This window comes from Phragmites australis, chromosome 6, assembly GCF_958298935.1.
Source record: "Phragmites australis chromosome 6, lpPhrAust1.1, whole genome shotgun sequence".
NCBI classification, from domain to species: Eukaryota; Viridiplantae; Streptophyta; class Magnoliopsida; order Poales; family Poaceae; genus Phragmites; species Phragmites australis.
This window is the reverse complement of record NC_084926.1, coordinates 40,180,728-40,196,086: the sequence shown is the minus strand read 5'-3', so window position 1 is coordinate 40,196,086 and position 15,359 is coordinate 40,180,728. Positions and strand designations below refer to the sequence as shown.

General features: G+C 41.6%; 2 protein-coding genes across 3 annotated transcripts; one reads left to right on the top strand and one right to left on the bottom strand.

The window, feature by feature from the left end:
- Positions 1-1,159: 1,159 nt before the first annotated feature.
- Positions 1,160-6,031, bottom strand: LOC133922448 (26S proteasome regulatory subunit S10B homolog B-like). Its single transcript, XM_062367798.1, has 10 exons — positions 5,800-6,031; positions 4,537-4,656; positions 4,158-4,294; positions 3,858-4,019; positions 3,650-3,736; positions 3,485-3,571; positions 2,885-3,022; positions 1,882-2,073; positions 1,709-1,807; positions 1,160-1,607 (listed from the first exon to the last, which is right to left on the bottom strand). Exons 1-10 carry the CDS (start codon positions 5,903-5,905, stop codon positions 1,533-1,535), a joined length of 1,203 nt encoding a protein of 400 aa, XP_062223782.1. The 5' UTR covers positions 5,906-6,031; the 3' UTR covers positions 1,160-1,532.
- Positions 6,032-9,098: 3,067 nt separating this feature from the next.
- On the top strand, positions 9,099-15,288 carry LOC133922447 (uncharacterized). 2 transcript variants are annotated; one of them, XM_062367795.1, is made up of 11 exons: positions 9,099-9,362; positions 9,479-9,507; positions 11,832-11,915; positions 11,989-12,042; positions 12,281-12,358; positions 13,243-13,296; positions 13,544-13,603; positions 13,693-13,788; positions 14,201-14,302; positions 14,394-14,474; positions 14,682-15,288. In XM_062367795.1, exons 1-11 carry the CDS (start codon positions 9,308-9,310, stop codon positions 14,970-14,972), a joined length of 984 nt encoding a protein of 327 aa, XP_062223779.1. In that variant the 5' UTR covers positions 9,099-9,307; the 3' UTR covers positions 14,973-15,288. The 2 variants fall into 2 exon arrangements, with proteins under 2 accessions (XP_062223779.1, XP_062223780.1); XM_062367796.1 differs by lacking the exons at positions 9,099-9,362; positions 9,479-9,507 and adding an exon at positions 9,515-10,156.
- Positions 15,289-15,359: the final 71 nt, after the last annotated feature.

The following is a 15,359-nucleotide window of genomic DNA, read 5'->3' as shown; positions in this document are numbered from 1 at the left end:
ACCACCATGAATGGCCGAAGTTGAACTTTCAAAATTTTCTTGGTGGACAATGGAAGGTCGAGGTACTTAATTGGAAAAGGAGTAATCTGGCATCGGAGGATGGCCTAAACACCTTGCAAAGCTTCCTGGTAACCGAAGATCAGGGTTATGGAGCACTTCTCCAGATTTGTCATAAGGCCGGATGCGGTCCCGAAGATATCCAAGGTGGTTGTGATCACACGGGCTTCCAGAATCGTTGGAGGAGGCCATCGGTACTAGCCTTCGCAACAAGCCGATTGAGAATGTCCAACGCCAAAATGAACAGCATGAGAGACAACAGATCACCTTGCCGCAGGCCGCACCGATGACGAATAGGCCGACCTAGCTGGCCATTGAGCAGCACGCGCATCGACGCGGTGGATAACAGCATTGTGATCCAATTCGTCGAGCGCTGTCCAAAACCCCATGCTTGTAGCACTTCCAGCACAAACGGGCGGATGAAATGTCATCACCTAAAAGTGCAGAACATGCCTGATGAAATTTCATATGTTATTTAAATTTCATATGTTATTTTTCAGATTTAGCATCAAACTAATTCACTCTTGGTGTCGATTGCCTTTGAATGCACCTGCAGACACTTGGGTATCAAACAAGTGGTTTTCGGCAGCAGAAAAATGGGCGGTTGGGAAGAGGGCATGACGAGCTCTGATAACGGGTACAAGCACTTCAAGATATAAAAACAGGCAGTGATGATGCGAGGCCGTCCTTGGTTTTCAACTGCTAGAAACTGTACAGCAGCCTTAAAGGGCTCCCTAGTTCATGTTGGCAGAGTAATTTTGTTGAGTACTGACTCTGGATTTGAATGTGCCCTATTACGCGAATAATTTTATCATAGGTTTTATTATTGTTATTATCCAGCGTTCCAGAAAAGAATGTACTGGTCAGACTAGCTAATTTGGGTACCATATGCAGTAGTAGATGGGAAGGCGTGTGAATATGGATGCAAGTTTTGTAATTTTTTAGGGCATTGGGTCGATCCAAAACTCGAAAAATGAACCAAAGACTCTCACCTAGCTAATCTAAAAAAAATGATCTAAGTGGAGAACCAGAACTATCATTGGGTACCCACTTACATCCCTAGTGTGAACCAGAACCATGCAGAAGAGGGGAAATCACCATGTAAAGATGAACACAAATATCCATTTTTCTGTTACTGAGCAGGCAATCAAACTGTCAAAAGTACATGGAAATGGAACAGCCCGAACCGGAGTTACCAGACTAATGACGCACGTAAGCTGTCCAACGGTAACTCATCATCACAGAAGTACGAGAGCTGGTGCAAAATTAGCAATGTCTCGAATGGTTTCTCCCAGTGGTCAGCTTGACAACAGTGATCGTGCACTTCAGGCAATGGTGAGGACTGGAGTGGTGGCCTAGGAAGCCTGAACATAATTATCTGATTTGTCTATTGTTTTTGCATCACAACAGCTGAGCTCCTCGATGGTATACGACATGCATTGTGGCAACATCGATTGTTGCATCAGCATTGCACATTACTCTTTGCCAAAGTCTGTGCTGTAGTGCGCACTGGATTCCAGCTTCTTTGCATCATTTAGCTTCCTCACAGCCTGAGAAATATAGTTTGTATAGAAATTCAATGTCAGTGCCGTACCAGTTGCCACCAACATTTTGTTGAGGTACAAATAGAAGGGAGTGTGAGACAGCGCACCTTCATGAAGTCTTCATGAACTACATAGTCCCTCTCTGCACGAATTGCAGCCATACCAGCTTCAGTACAGACATTCCGGAGATCAGCCCCGTTGAAACCCTAAAATCAGACAAAGTTAGGAGAAACTAGGCAATGAGATAAGAAAGTCAGATATGATCACACATATAACTCACTTCAGCTAATTTCACGACGGCTTCATAATCAATTTCCCCATGCTTGGCGATACCAGCTGCATGAATTTTCAGGACTTCCATTCTTCCTTGCTCGTTGGGTAGTGGAATCTCAATCTTCCTGTCTAGGCGTCCAGGACGCAGGAGTGCCGGGTCAAGAACATCAGGTCGGTTAGTTGCCATGATCATCTTTACCTGCTCAAGAAAAAATATCCTTGTCAACCAGAATCCATACAGATCGTACAAAAAACAAGATGCATATTAATATCAGAACGAAGTTGAAAGGAGTAACAGAAAGTTATGCGAGTCATTGTGCACAGCCCACAAAATCTATACAAGCAAGTAGAGCATTTGGTATTATATCCAGTATTCTAAAAGGTCCCATCCTATTCCAAACATCCCCAACTGGAGTTTCAGCTCAGTAGTAGCTGACCATGCAGAACCATGCCACCATTCAAACGAGTTGCTAACTTGCAATATCTAGTCTCTGTAAAACAAGAAAATTGACCTGGATGGATATTTTCAGAAAAAACAGATCACTTACATGATCAATTGGACAAACAAGACCTGACATCCTAATTCTGCCGAGATCATATAACTGGCGCCACCGTAAATAGTTGCCGAAGACAATTTTAAATTCACCAGAAATTCAAATAGTACACAAATGATAAAGCAATATTGTGCCAGATGTGTACTTTCAGGACTCCAGTATTCCAATTGCTGAAGTAAACCTTTTGTTATATTACAGATTCATCTTAAGGTATATGCCATGCCTTTGATCAATGCTACAGAATTAAACAGATCAGCTGATCTTGCACAATTTAGAAGTTACAATAGTAATCGCCTTCATGGTTGATACTGCAAATGCAATCGCATGGTAATTACCTCCCTGGTGTGTTCTAGACATGAAAGATAGACCACATAACATGTACACATGTGGGTTAAATTAAGATACCTAGAAAATTATATTGCCAAACATTAACACATCTGATTAATTTAAGTTTACCTTCCCAAGCTCATCAAATCCATCTAACTGGTTAAGGAGCTCCATCAATGTCCGCTGGATCTCACGATCAGCACTAGTTCCCTCACTAAATCTTCGGCCACCAATGGCATCAATTTCATCCATGAAGATAATACATGGCTAGATAAGAACAAATTTGTCACAAAGAAAAAATAAAACTAGTGAGCAATGGAACTAAAATGAATGATGCTATGAATTAAGAGGTAACGAAATTATTATTGAATTGGTAGTGACCCTATATCAACTCAAAAGAGTTTTCTTCTTCTCATGAAAAACTAACAATGATATCTGCACATTAAGTTATGCTTAACTTTAGAAGCAAACATATCTTCCATTTTCGAGTGTCGGTAGAATATGATTGGATGTCACAACATTTTTGGTCAAAGAGTATTATATCACAGCTTGAATATCTAGTCGCAAGTAACTCTTGAGCTAAGCTTGTACAAAATACAACTTTTGCCATTATGCTTGCGGTCCTCCAGATCAATGACAGTTCAGACCTGATTAGCTTTGCAGTAATTTTTTTTAGAGGAAAGCTTTGCAGTGATTAAATATGAGCAACAGCGAGACTTTAAGACTTACTTGGTGCTCACGCGCGTAGCCAAACATTTCCCTAATCAAACGAGCACTTTCTCCAATGTACTTGTCAATTATAGCACTTGACACAATCTGTTTCAGCCATTATATAAGTAATCTATTTGATATGTACGGAATACTGACTGTTATCAATGAAGTGAAAAGACACACCTTCAAAAAGTTGGCATCAATGTTACTAGCGATAGCCCTCGCCAGTAGTGTCTTCCCAGTTCCTGGAGGACCGTATAGTAGAACGCCCTGGAATGAGTAAAATATACATATATTGATTTCCATTGTCAGAATATCACACATTTATCTCTTTTGCCTAATATGCGTACTTTAACATCTAAGCACAAATATGTTGAGTTTACCAGTTTACCTTAGGAGGCTTGATTCCCACTCGAAGAAAGAGTTCAGGGTTCATAAGAGGCAACTCAATGGACTCCCTGAGTTCCCTAATCTGATCAGACAACCCGCCTACGGCAGAGTAACTGACATTTCCCGGGTCCTCATGCAGCATGTTATACACCACAGGGTCCACCTGAAGGGACAAGTTAGTTTTAATTCCACAGCATTGAAATCCCTTTACTACATAAAAAATGGATCCTGCAATAGGAAGGCTAACAACAAATGCACCAAAAAGGAGATAAGAAAATGATTCAGATAAACAAAAATATACCTCCCGTGGCAGAGTGCGCATGATTGTCAAGGTCGTCATGTCAAGTACAACACGTGTTCCAGAAGTTAACTTCTCCTTGTCCACTTTACTTCGGCAACCAACAACGTATCGTGGACCACTGCTAGCCTTAACAATAACTTGAAGATATAGATGTTTCAGATGTCAGTTTTGTATCATTGACGAATAAGAATAGAAACTAAAAGTGATATCTTCGTAAAGAAGTGCCAAAGAAAATGATTGAGTAAAAATATTAAACTGATTTCTCATACCAAGGAACAACAAAATGTATCAGTATTTTCAGAAAGCAGGGGAAGCATCCATTCAAAAACATCTGTACAAGGCTACATTCTAAAACACAAAAGAAACAATCTTTACTTACAACGTTCATTATCAAGAGGGCGCAGAACCTCTCCAATAATTTGTCCCACACTTTGCAGAGACTTCAAGTCATCTTCAGTCTTTGTGAAGTCCCTCTTAGCATTTTTTAGGCTTTCCCTCACTGCATGTAGATGAACAAGCATAATAAAGCTAATTAAAATGGAGGCAGATGCTTTTTATTGACCATAGTAGCAAAAAACATGCGCCTATAGCCTTATATATATGTATAGTAGTAATAAGTATAATAAGATTAACAGAGAAGAGACCAAAGCTTGCTCTGTGAAAAAACTGGGATGAGATACAATACAGATTTATGAGCATTGTAATATACCAGACGTTTCTTTGATTAAGCTACCAAGAGCAAAATATGAAACTACACAGCCTACTATACTCTAGCTTTCTATAGACTGCATAGTCAGATACAAGGGCCCAAAGTTAGAACCGATTGTACCATATAACTCTCCTTCAAAAACCAGTACACTATTAGACTCTTAAAATTGGAGACACTTTCAGATTGCAAGAGCTACAACTTAGCTGAAAATGTGATCTATTTTAATCCCAAGAAACTTCTTACACACAACACCAAAATCAACCCCAACAAAACGTAAAAAAGAACCTAGTGAAAGGCAAGCAGCGTAATAACGTCCAAAGGCACAGACAAAAATATTTGGCAAGTTTGAACCAGAATCAACATTGTCTAAACAATACACCAACTAACAACACCTCCAAACTTCCCGTGGCTTATTTGCAAGCTCGTGAACACCAAATAAGCAAAGCTACCGAGTGATAAAACAAATACTCCACATCTCAATCAGAGAAGATGAACAAAAAAAATATCTAATTTTTGAACGCTTAATTATCCTCAAAGCGATAGCCAAGGCTGACCAAACTAAACCATAAGTCACCTCATACTTGTAGAACTTCAGATCCAAATCAAGCACTCAGCGCCCGAACCACCAGATTTAACGCTCCGGAATCAAATCTACTGAATCAGCAACCCGACGCCGCAGGCGCCGATGTAACACCGAAGCACATCGCGAAACAAGCGATTACCCCCCAGTAAAGCCTCAAAATCAACAAGCACGAGGCACCGGTGGCAGCGAATCTACGCAAGGAATACTCCGCAACCACAGCTCAGACGAGATCTCGCGCACGCAGCTACGCGGCGCCTAGAGAGACATGGGAATCGACCGGTCCCAACCCTAGGGAGACGACCCGACCCGACCCGACCCGAGCGGAGGGGAGGGGGCCGCGGACGACTCACCGGTGCTGACGCGCGACTCGAGCTCCCTGCAGTTGAGCATCTTCTTGCGGTAGTCGGCGATGGCGGCGCGGCGGCGCGCGGTGGCGGCGTCCTCCCCGTCGGCCATCTCGTCCTGCGGTCCTTGTCGCCCTCGCGCAGTTTTTACTTCCGTCGCAAGAAGAGAATCGCGCACGCACTCTCCGCTTCTCCGGTGACGTAAACTAAAACACCGCTGCGCCTATATCCACCTGGCCACCTGGGCTATATAGACGACAGAGTGGGTTGTGTTGTGTTCTATGAACCGAATACGTAAACCAGGTAGAACCCGCAAAGCTATGCAAGGAAGCGTAACAGTTACGAGCGGCGTTAATATGTGAAGGTAGACACGGCCATTTTCTGGGCTGAGTCCAGGAAGCTCCACTGATTTATTTTGAGGCTACTTTTTTAGAGGAATTTTGAGGGTGCTACCAGTTAAGATTATTATGTAAATCGATTTAGGCCCGATCAAGCCCGAGCCTAGTCTTACAGGCCCAATTGCTATTTCAAACACCTGGACCTCGATTTTCGCCCATGAACAAGTTGGTCCTTTCCCGTGCCTTCCAAACCCTAGATCATTATTAGCGTCATGTTATATTAGTTGTGCATATAGTCATAAACTGGAAATATATTGGCAAGTGGGGTGATTCATCCGGTCAATCAAGGTTTTATTCTTATATTAATTATAGGTGGGTCTCTCCCCCCAACCGAATTAACGGGCATATAATTGGTTGGATTTTTTATTAGTTTACATCTTCAGAAAAATAAATCTAGACGAACAGTTTTGTCCAAAATCAATTGACGAGCTAGGCAAAATGAGTTTCAACATTAACCATTGCATTCCTCGTTGATTAAAGGTGTATAAAAATCAAGTATATGTTACAGTTCTAAAAGAAAAAAGAGAGAGTCTATGTTAGGGTATTTAGGTAAAAACATAAGGTCTGTAACATCTATGCAGAAATAGAATGATGTCTGGCGTTTGCATTGAGATGTGGTTCTTCCACCCTGGGTCGGTTACACGAGTTCTCTCCTCAGTGACTAGTATCCTGCGACTTTCACCACAAAATCTCCTCTTCTAAACCAATAGAATGCAAAACAATTTTGGATTGGTCATATATTACTATACACAACTACAAACTTGCATGGAACAATAGCTTAAAACTGGATGTTCAGGAAAAATGACCTAGCAAGCAACAAGATTCTCTTTTGTCCTTCCCACCTCTTTGAATGGGTGTCATTCTTTGGAGCAGGAATATTTCGTGGAATATACCAGGAGTGAAAATGATTCAGTTGGAAAAACTATTTTCCTGGAAGAAAAAACAACCACTAGTCTACATTTGTAGCAGAATTGGCTACATAAACAACAGGTGTCAAATAGAAACAAAAGGGACAATGAGATAACCCAAACGCTCCTTTTTTGGCATTAGGAGAAACTAGAAGCTCCAAGCAATTCGATTATGCTCTGTAGAGCACTAGGCCGACTGGAAAATGGTGCTCCTCAAACAACAAAAGTTTATGTTTTACATAGGTAAAAATATTTTATGCCTCACTCGTATACCATGCACTATCTTATTTATATTCAACATTAGAAAATGTAGCATTTTACTTGTGAGCAAATCACGCCCCAGAACAGTTACTTGCGCTTCTCATCTCTTCTCTCCTGCTACAGTAGCATTGGCCGGAAAAGCAACATCTCCTCTCTAGGATCAATTCAATCAGCCCTGCTGGCGTCAAATGAGGAGGGTGGCCCAGCCTCCGGCTCCTGGTAGTGTACTTTTCTAGATTATTAGGTTAGTATAGGTAGTCTAGGGTTCTCTCGGTGGCGTCATTTTGGATTTCATCAGGTCTTTTGTTCCCCCTTTTCATCTCCGGCGAGATCGGTGGTGGCGTCGAGTTCCTCGGCACCTCAGGTGCGCTGGAAGCTCACCCGCGGGGAGAGGGAGGTCTACTCTGCGCATTCGCCTTCTCAGGCTTCTCCGTCATGGCCATCCCCTTTTCGGTTCGCGGCGTGCCATGTCGTCACGCTTGGAGGCACGCGCCTGCTGGCACTAGCCGATGATGACGTCTACATGGTTGTGGAATCCATGTGGGTGAAGGCAGTGTGGCCTGTGAGGCGGCAATGGACGCGCTCCTTGAGTCTGGCGCAGTGTCGAGGCTTTCGATGGTCTCGGTGCTTCCCGTGTTCTCTGCGGATGGAGTGGGGTTTCGGTGTTTCCCCTATGATAAGATTTTGGTCTGGGTTGCCGGTGGTGAGCCAGCTGCCGCGGCTTCTGTTCCTCAGCTTTTCGTGGATGGTGTCTCCATGATTGTTGATGGTCTCATCGGCGAAGCCAGTGGTGATGTGTTGGTGTATTTGTATGTGAATGCGTGTTTGTGGATGGTTGTTCTTACCAGATCACTGGCATTTTATCGGTGGTACTGGTTTCAGCTGTGAGGGGATTGGAGTTCTTGCCATCCTTATCGCTTGTGGTTCCGGATCGCAGGTTCCTTGCCCGCGGCTACGGAGGATTGTGTTCCTGTATTCGAGTAGGCGGTGCAACTAACGATACTCTTTCAATGGTTTATATGCGCTTTGGTTGTAGGTCCGAATTGCTAGATGATATGATGTTTCCAAAACTTGGAAGCTAGTCGTCGGTCTCGGTATGAGGAGGGTTGCTTTAGGGTCTCGTTTCGTGTACACGGATTGGGATCACTGGAGCAAAAGGCGAAGCAAGGACCTAGATGTGTTTCATTTTTATTTATTTTTCCAGGGTCCTTTCTGTAATTTTAGGAAGTGAGATGTATTATGATTCATTTTAATATAACCCCTTTTCCCTCCGGAAAAAGAGAGAGAGAAGGTTTCATTTTCCTACTTTTGCTTGGAAGAAATAGATTAGACTTACGTTGGACCTACCTGGTAAGCACATGTTGCTCTATCTAAAATTTTAACAGTAATGGATTGAGTAACAAAAGCCATAATAATACGGCGAGTGACATAAGTCAGAAGTCACGTAAACAACCTAGCTAAACATGGACTGAGTTACATTGCATACGTGGAAGCATCAAGCAAATGTTTCTCTGATAAAATCGAACCATTTCCTGTAATATTTCCGCGTTCGAAACGGGCAGATGGATGGACGAAAAGGTTACACGTAGTCGAGTTCGAGAGTCATGTAACACGGACACTGTTGTCTAGTTTTTCATCCTTTAAATCTTCCATTTTTAGAAGACATTATCATTTTAGGACACGAAATTCTCTTTGCTACAAAAGCGGTAGTCTACTAGTATATATAATCTGTACGTCGTGACGCTTCCCCTTCTGCGCCGAGCAGAGACGCACTGAGGCGGCTGAGCAGTCGGCCATAACCAGAAGCAAAGGCGCCGCTGCCCACGAGACCAAAGCATCGCACCTCCAAGAAACGCACACCTCAGGTGACTTCCAAGCTCCAATCGCGAACCAAATCATCCCCACTTGGCGCCTCCGATTCCCCTGGCCCACCGAATCCCCGCGGCAATGGGGTCAGACTCCGAAGACGCCGTCAAGCAGCTCAGCCTCCTCATGGAGCAAGGTGCGTGCTTTCTTGGGCTCCTTGCTGAAGCGTGGCGCCGTTTCTTGGGTTCTCTTTGCGATTGTTGCGGTGTTTCTGTCTTTCTTACTTCTTTCCCTTGGTCTGGATCTTTGCAGTGGAGGCGCCGCTGAAGAGATCGTTTCAGGTATGGATCTGGGGTGCCTGTGGGCATTGGGAAATGGTGGATCTTGGTCCTGTTTATCGTAGATTTTTGCTCTTTGCAGCCGGATCATGGTGTAGCTTAGCTAAATTTCAGCGCCCTGCCGATTTGATCAGATTCAGAGTGTGAGAGATACTCAGTGTCTTGTTAATGCCTATGATCTGCTAAATCTTTACAGTTCAAAGTGAGGCATTTCTTTCATCTCTGATCTTTCCTTGGTTGATAGCACTTGCCAGAGGTATGGTTGTGTAGTCATGAACTGCTGAGTGTGTTGGAAACTTTGCTTGATCTGTGAAAAATATGTGGTATGTAAAGTTGCTGCATTATCAACGGGTTGGTCAGGGATGGTGCTACTCGCTTGCTTGACAACCGTGTCCAAATTTTTTTTTTTCCCAAATGGGACACCCCGAAGTCTGATTCCAGTCGTGTTGGATTCGAGTTGCAATTTTTTTTTGCCGAATCGGATATCCGAATCCGAGTTGGATTCCAATTCCGACACCCGTGGCTTTGCATGTTCCATGAAGTTAGTTGCACTTCCCTGGGTTGACATCCGTTGGGAGCCTCGTGAATCATGCTTCCGCCTTCCGCAATGAATGGTCTGGAAGGGGCAAGGTGCTCGAGTTTACGGAATGTGGTAAGTTGATTTGGACATATTCGGCAATTGGCATTCGATGTGCCATCTGTTCAGGTTCACAGCTACCTGTCGTCTAGCAAACTTTTGTGTGCTGCGGCGTGATTCCACCTTTTGTTTTTTTTATGTTAGCTGAACTTGCAGCCTAAAGTCTCAAGACAGGTGCTTAAACATAGAACATTTCGAATTGTCTCGACTTACCACTTTTAAAATTTTCGAAATAGTTAAAAACACAATGTTTTACATGTGCGCTAAATCGTGAACTTGAGATGCCAAGTTGATATCAGGTGGAATCTATTGTTTAGTGGAGTGAGAATTAATATGTGGGCAGAATATACTGCATTAGCACTCATAAGAAGTGCAGAATCCGTTCCATTCATTGTTTTGGCTAGTGACAAGAAACCTTCAGAAACCAGAAAGGACTGGTGACTGTGTTGGATAAAAGTTGGGGTCTTTCCAAATTCAATTGAATTGTATCTGATTCTCATAAATTCTAACTGCATTTTCTTTTTTCTTTTTTTCCATTTAGAAAGATAGTTTTTCTGGTTAGGGGTAAAAACTGAACCAGAACCACCGGAAAGCAGCTCACTTTCCATTCATTGACCCCTCCAAGAATGGATTTGATTGCTTGATTTACCTGTAACTACTGCACCCAGAATTAGACATCATAAAATGGTATAGAGATGTAACTCTTTCTTTACTTTTATTTTCTTTATTGAAGACTGGCAAAATAAATCAACCTTGAGCTGTTCCCCCCTTCGTTGAGCCTCTCTAGCTACAGTTGCATTGAAAAAAGAGCTGCATTAGTGAAGCAGAAATCACTCTTCCTATCCTGTTTCGGAAGGTTTATTTCCGATTAGAGAATAGAATGTCCACTAGGATTTTATGCTTTTCATTGGGAGATTTCAGTCATCAATAACTGATACTCTGTGGAACAAATCAGCTACCTTGCAAATTTGAATTGAATCTCATAAACCATTAGAAGAAGAATCATAGGTTTGCTGCATCCCCATCCATTTCAAATTTTGAAAGAGTTTGTTGTCATTGGGAGAGCCGGCGGAGTAGATCTAAACGGCGGCTGGTGGACTAGATTGGGGCCAGGATGCATGGAAGTTGCAACACGCATCGGAAAAAAAACTAACCCTAATTTTCGCTCTGTATACCATGTTAGGAATAGCAATTTGTATTCAATAGTAGCCCATGTGGGCAATATATAGAGTACACGAGGGAGTACAGGATAAGGACTCTAGTAACCTATACGTAAGGGATAAGGACTCTAGTAACCTATACGTAAGGGATAAGGACTCTATATTCCTAACACTTGCATTACACATGTCATAGGAGAAAGTTCAGTGGTTTGAGTCTACATGCTATTTTTGGTATATGCGTCTTTCAAAGTCCCGATTGCTGGAACTGCAACACTACTAAAGATATTCATAGTGCTTTTTTTTTACCCATGCTCTGTATTACTTATCATGTTTCCATATTATGTACTCATATGTCTGACCGTATGGATATGAAAACCTTTTCAAAAAAAGTTTGTTTGCTAATCCTAATTTCTACACTTGGATGGTTTTTGATGTTACATGGTTGTTTGATCATCAACTTAATCTGTGACTTGTAAAGTGAATATTGCTTCCACAGGAAAAACAATATAAGCATGTCTTGTTTATTTCAGAATGTGCACCAGGGCTATCCAAAAGAAACACTGAGGCGTTTCCTTAAGGCCAGAGAGTGGAATGTATCAAAGGCTCATAAAATGGTAATCTTTCAAAGGAACTTTCTCAATAGCAGGAGAACTGATTACTTAAGGGTTTACTAATATGTTTGTGTAGATTGTAGATTCTTTGAATTGGAGGATTCAAAACGAAATTGATAGTGTGCTGGAGGTGAGTAACCCTTTCTGTAATATAATCTTGCATATGTTACTGAGGCTATGCTAATCAGATAGCTATGGAAGCTTCCTTATTGTTCTACTAATTCAATTTTGTTCCTACTCGCATATCTTTTTAATTATTAGTTTAATTAGTACATCATATATCTCCTTCTGTAATCCACCTGTTTTCGCTTTGTTTGTCTAGCATATTGCTTCATTATCGCTGATCAATGTCGCATTGTCATCTGCAGAGACCTATAGTCCCTGTAGATTTATACAGATCGATACGCGATTCACAACTTGTTGGACTGTCAGGATATACAAAGGAGGTACAGCTATTTACAACCAATAATTTATTGGTTGAACCATCAATTTGCGCACAATGCAAGATGTTTCTTAACCTGTCTGAATTGATTGCCAAGCAATTATTTGTGTGTTTGAAATATGCTTGTACTTACTTCCTTTATACCTTCACGTCTGTTGGTCAAACAGAGTACTCCAAATATCACTTTCCTAAACCGACTCCTATTCGTTTCCTAAACTGATTCTATCTCTTACCTAGCTGAATAACCGAATATCTCCTTCCTCAAATAATTCTATCTCCTACCTGATCTGAAAACCTCCTTTATTTCTTAATTCCTAAACCTTCGTAAATACAAAACCTTCCTTCTAAACTGCCGGCGCCCTAGCCCTGCAGCTGTACTGCTGGCCCCACATGACAAGAAAAGGTTTATATACTGAGTAAAGATATTAGAAATATCATTGAAGAGCCTAAAGTTTTTGCTTATGTTGGTCTTCAATCTCCCACAGAGTGATGTCCTAATGACAGAAACATTCAAACCAATCTGATAGTTAGGAAAGCTGGGTAATGCCCATTCTAAGATGGAATTCCAGGGGATCTTATAGCAGAACATGACCTTTGCTGAGCGCTGTTAGTTTGAAAGTAAGGAGTGGCATCTTACAAATTTTGCTTGCACTGTGACAACTCCAGTTGAGTTGGCAGCACTTGATTATTAGATCTGTAGGGGCCTTTGAGTTTGTCATTCTTAATGCCCTTTCCTGTGGTGCAACATTGAAGGGCCATTAGTTTCCCCCTTCATATGATTGTTTGCAATGTTTCCATTTGCTAAGTCTGCTACCCAAATTGTTAGTTAACCGTTATAGATTTTTATAATAATTTCTTTCTTCTTATCCTTGTTTCTCTCAATGACAGGGTCTCCCAGTTTTTGCCATTGGTGTTGGACAGAGCACATATGACAAAGCTTCGGTAATTACTCAATGCGTGTTATTTGTTGAATAGGCTACATCCAAAATCATGAACCTGGCTGCCTTTACTTTATGCTGTGTGAACAGATATTTCTCTGAGATTGATATAACCTTTTACCATTTTACCATCACCAGTTAGTGACCTGAATAATGATCTTATCCAACCAACTTAATGATATTTGTGGCATTGTGCTTCTTCCTACTGAATTGAGTTTTATCAACTGAAAGTAGAGATGTTGTCAATTCAGGTCCACTACTATGTGCAATCCCATATCCAGATTAATGAATACCGTGATCGTATAATTTTGGTGAGTATCCAACAAAATGCTCCAAGCTTACTAGATCGATTACACTAACAGTTCAAATCATTTCTAATCTTTATTTGTATCACATTTAGCCCATGTTGACGGAAAAGTTTGGACGGCCTATTACTGGCTGTATAAAAGTTCTGGATATGACTAGTTTGAAGTTATCAGCACTGAGCCAAATAAAGGTATGTTTTGTGATCATTTCCCAAATTTTGTTCTTTAATGAGTTTGTGTGCGAATGTGTTGGTATGGATGTCTGTTATGTTAAACTTGACTGGAATAAGCCTGTCTTGTTAGTAACTAAATCAAACGATAGATATAATATTGGAGTTGGGTTTACCTTAACCCCTTACGTTTATGGCGGAGCAACTTAAACCTTGAACTTTGAGCTGTCCACCGTCCAGCTTAGCCTTCTATGCCATGCAACTATGCAAGTAACAAACTGAAGTGTCAACACTGATGTTCAGGGACTAAATTTTCACTTGTCTCTTTTTTTTTCAATTGAAAAGGTTGCACACTGTGTTCATTACTTGTGTTCCTTCTGGGTAGTGAGTGCGGTATGTTTTCATGTTAATCTGGTTTTAATATGGTTTACAGATGTTGACTTCCATATCAACAGTTGATGATCTGAATTACCCTGAAAAGACAGGGACCTATTATGTGGTTAATGTTCCATACATATTTTCCGCTTGTTGGAAGGTACCATCAATTTCCAATAGTGTTCAGGCCTAAGATTTTACTGTCAGGTTTTTAGCTAAAACTGATGGCATTTATTTGGGCATGCTGTTAGGTTGTGAAGCCCTTGTTGCAGGAGAGGACCAAAAAGAAGGTCAAAGTTCTGAGTGGTTGTGGGAGAGATGAACTCCTAAAGGTAAATCACTGGCTACTATTTTCTTTCTAGTTGGGTGTTCTTATTTTCACATGATCCTTCATTTGTGGGGCAATATTATTTCTCTTCAATGAATACGAATAGCTATAAGCCTATAGGAATGCTACAGAACATAAGAGTGCCTATCCTTTTAGCATTTTCCTTAGTATTCGAAGTATGGTGACCAGTTGCAATGCTTGATTCATGTAGATTATGGACTATTCATCACTTCCCCATTTCTGCCGCCGGGAGGGCTCTGGGTCATCAAAGCACTCATCTACTGATGTTGACAATTGTTTCTCCCTTGATCATCCTTTCCACAAAGAACTTTATGGTCATATCAAGGAGCAAGCATCGCACAAGGAGCTCATCAAGATGGGCTCATTGCATGTCAGCATTCCTGAGCCAGACCCAAATGATGCAAAAATTGTAGAGGTCATCCAGGCCGAGTTCCAAAAGATCGGCGAGCAGAATGAATCCACTAACGGCCACAAGGATTAGCGTGCATCAAGGATGGCCATCTGCGGAACATCTTAACCGGTGCTGGTGACCTCTGACGAAAATTGGTTATTCCTGTTCATGTCTGTATTTTGGTTCTCAGTCCCCAATTGCCTGGGGAATATAGTAGAAAGATCTCGCATTTTCATGATGCGAGCTTGAGTTTATAGTTGGAGAGGAGAGACCGAAAGATAAACAAGTCAGTGTATATTAGATGGACATGAAGTCATAAAACTCCTTTTGTTAGGGTAACCAACATATATTTAGCTGTTATAAGGATGGAAATCCATGGAAGCGCCTTTGGTACAGTTTTGCATCAGGACGTGAAGTCATTTTCTGTAGAAATATCTGTTGAGTTGTGAATGATAAATTCTCTTTGTAGTCACAACA

Coding starts and splice junctions, on each gene's coding strand:
- LOC133922448 (XM_062367798.1), bottom strand. CDS start 5,905: ATGGCCGACGGGGAGGACGCCGCCACCGCGCGCCGCCGCGCCGCCATC. Junction 4,295..4,536: donor CCCTCTTGATAATGAACGTT/GTAAGTAAAGAT, acceptor TATATCTTCAAG/TTATTGTTAAGGCTAGCAGT. Junction 3,023..3,484: donor GCTACGCGCGTGAGCACCAA/GTAAGTCTTAAA, acceptor GTTCTTATCTAG/CCATGTATTATCTTCATGGA.
- LOC133922447 (XM_062367795.1), top strand. CDS start 9,308: ATGGGGTCAGACTCCGAAGACGCCGTCAAGCAGCTCAGCCTCCTCATG. Junction 12,043..12,280: donor AAATTGATAGTGTGCTGGAG/GTGAGTAACCCT, acceptor TGTCATCTGCAG/AGACCTATAGTCCCTGTAGA. Junction 12,359..13,242: donor TGTCAGGATATACAAAGGAG/GTACAGCTATTT, acceptor TCTCAATGACAG/GGTCTCCCAGTTTTTGCCAT.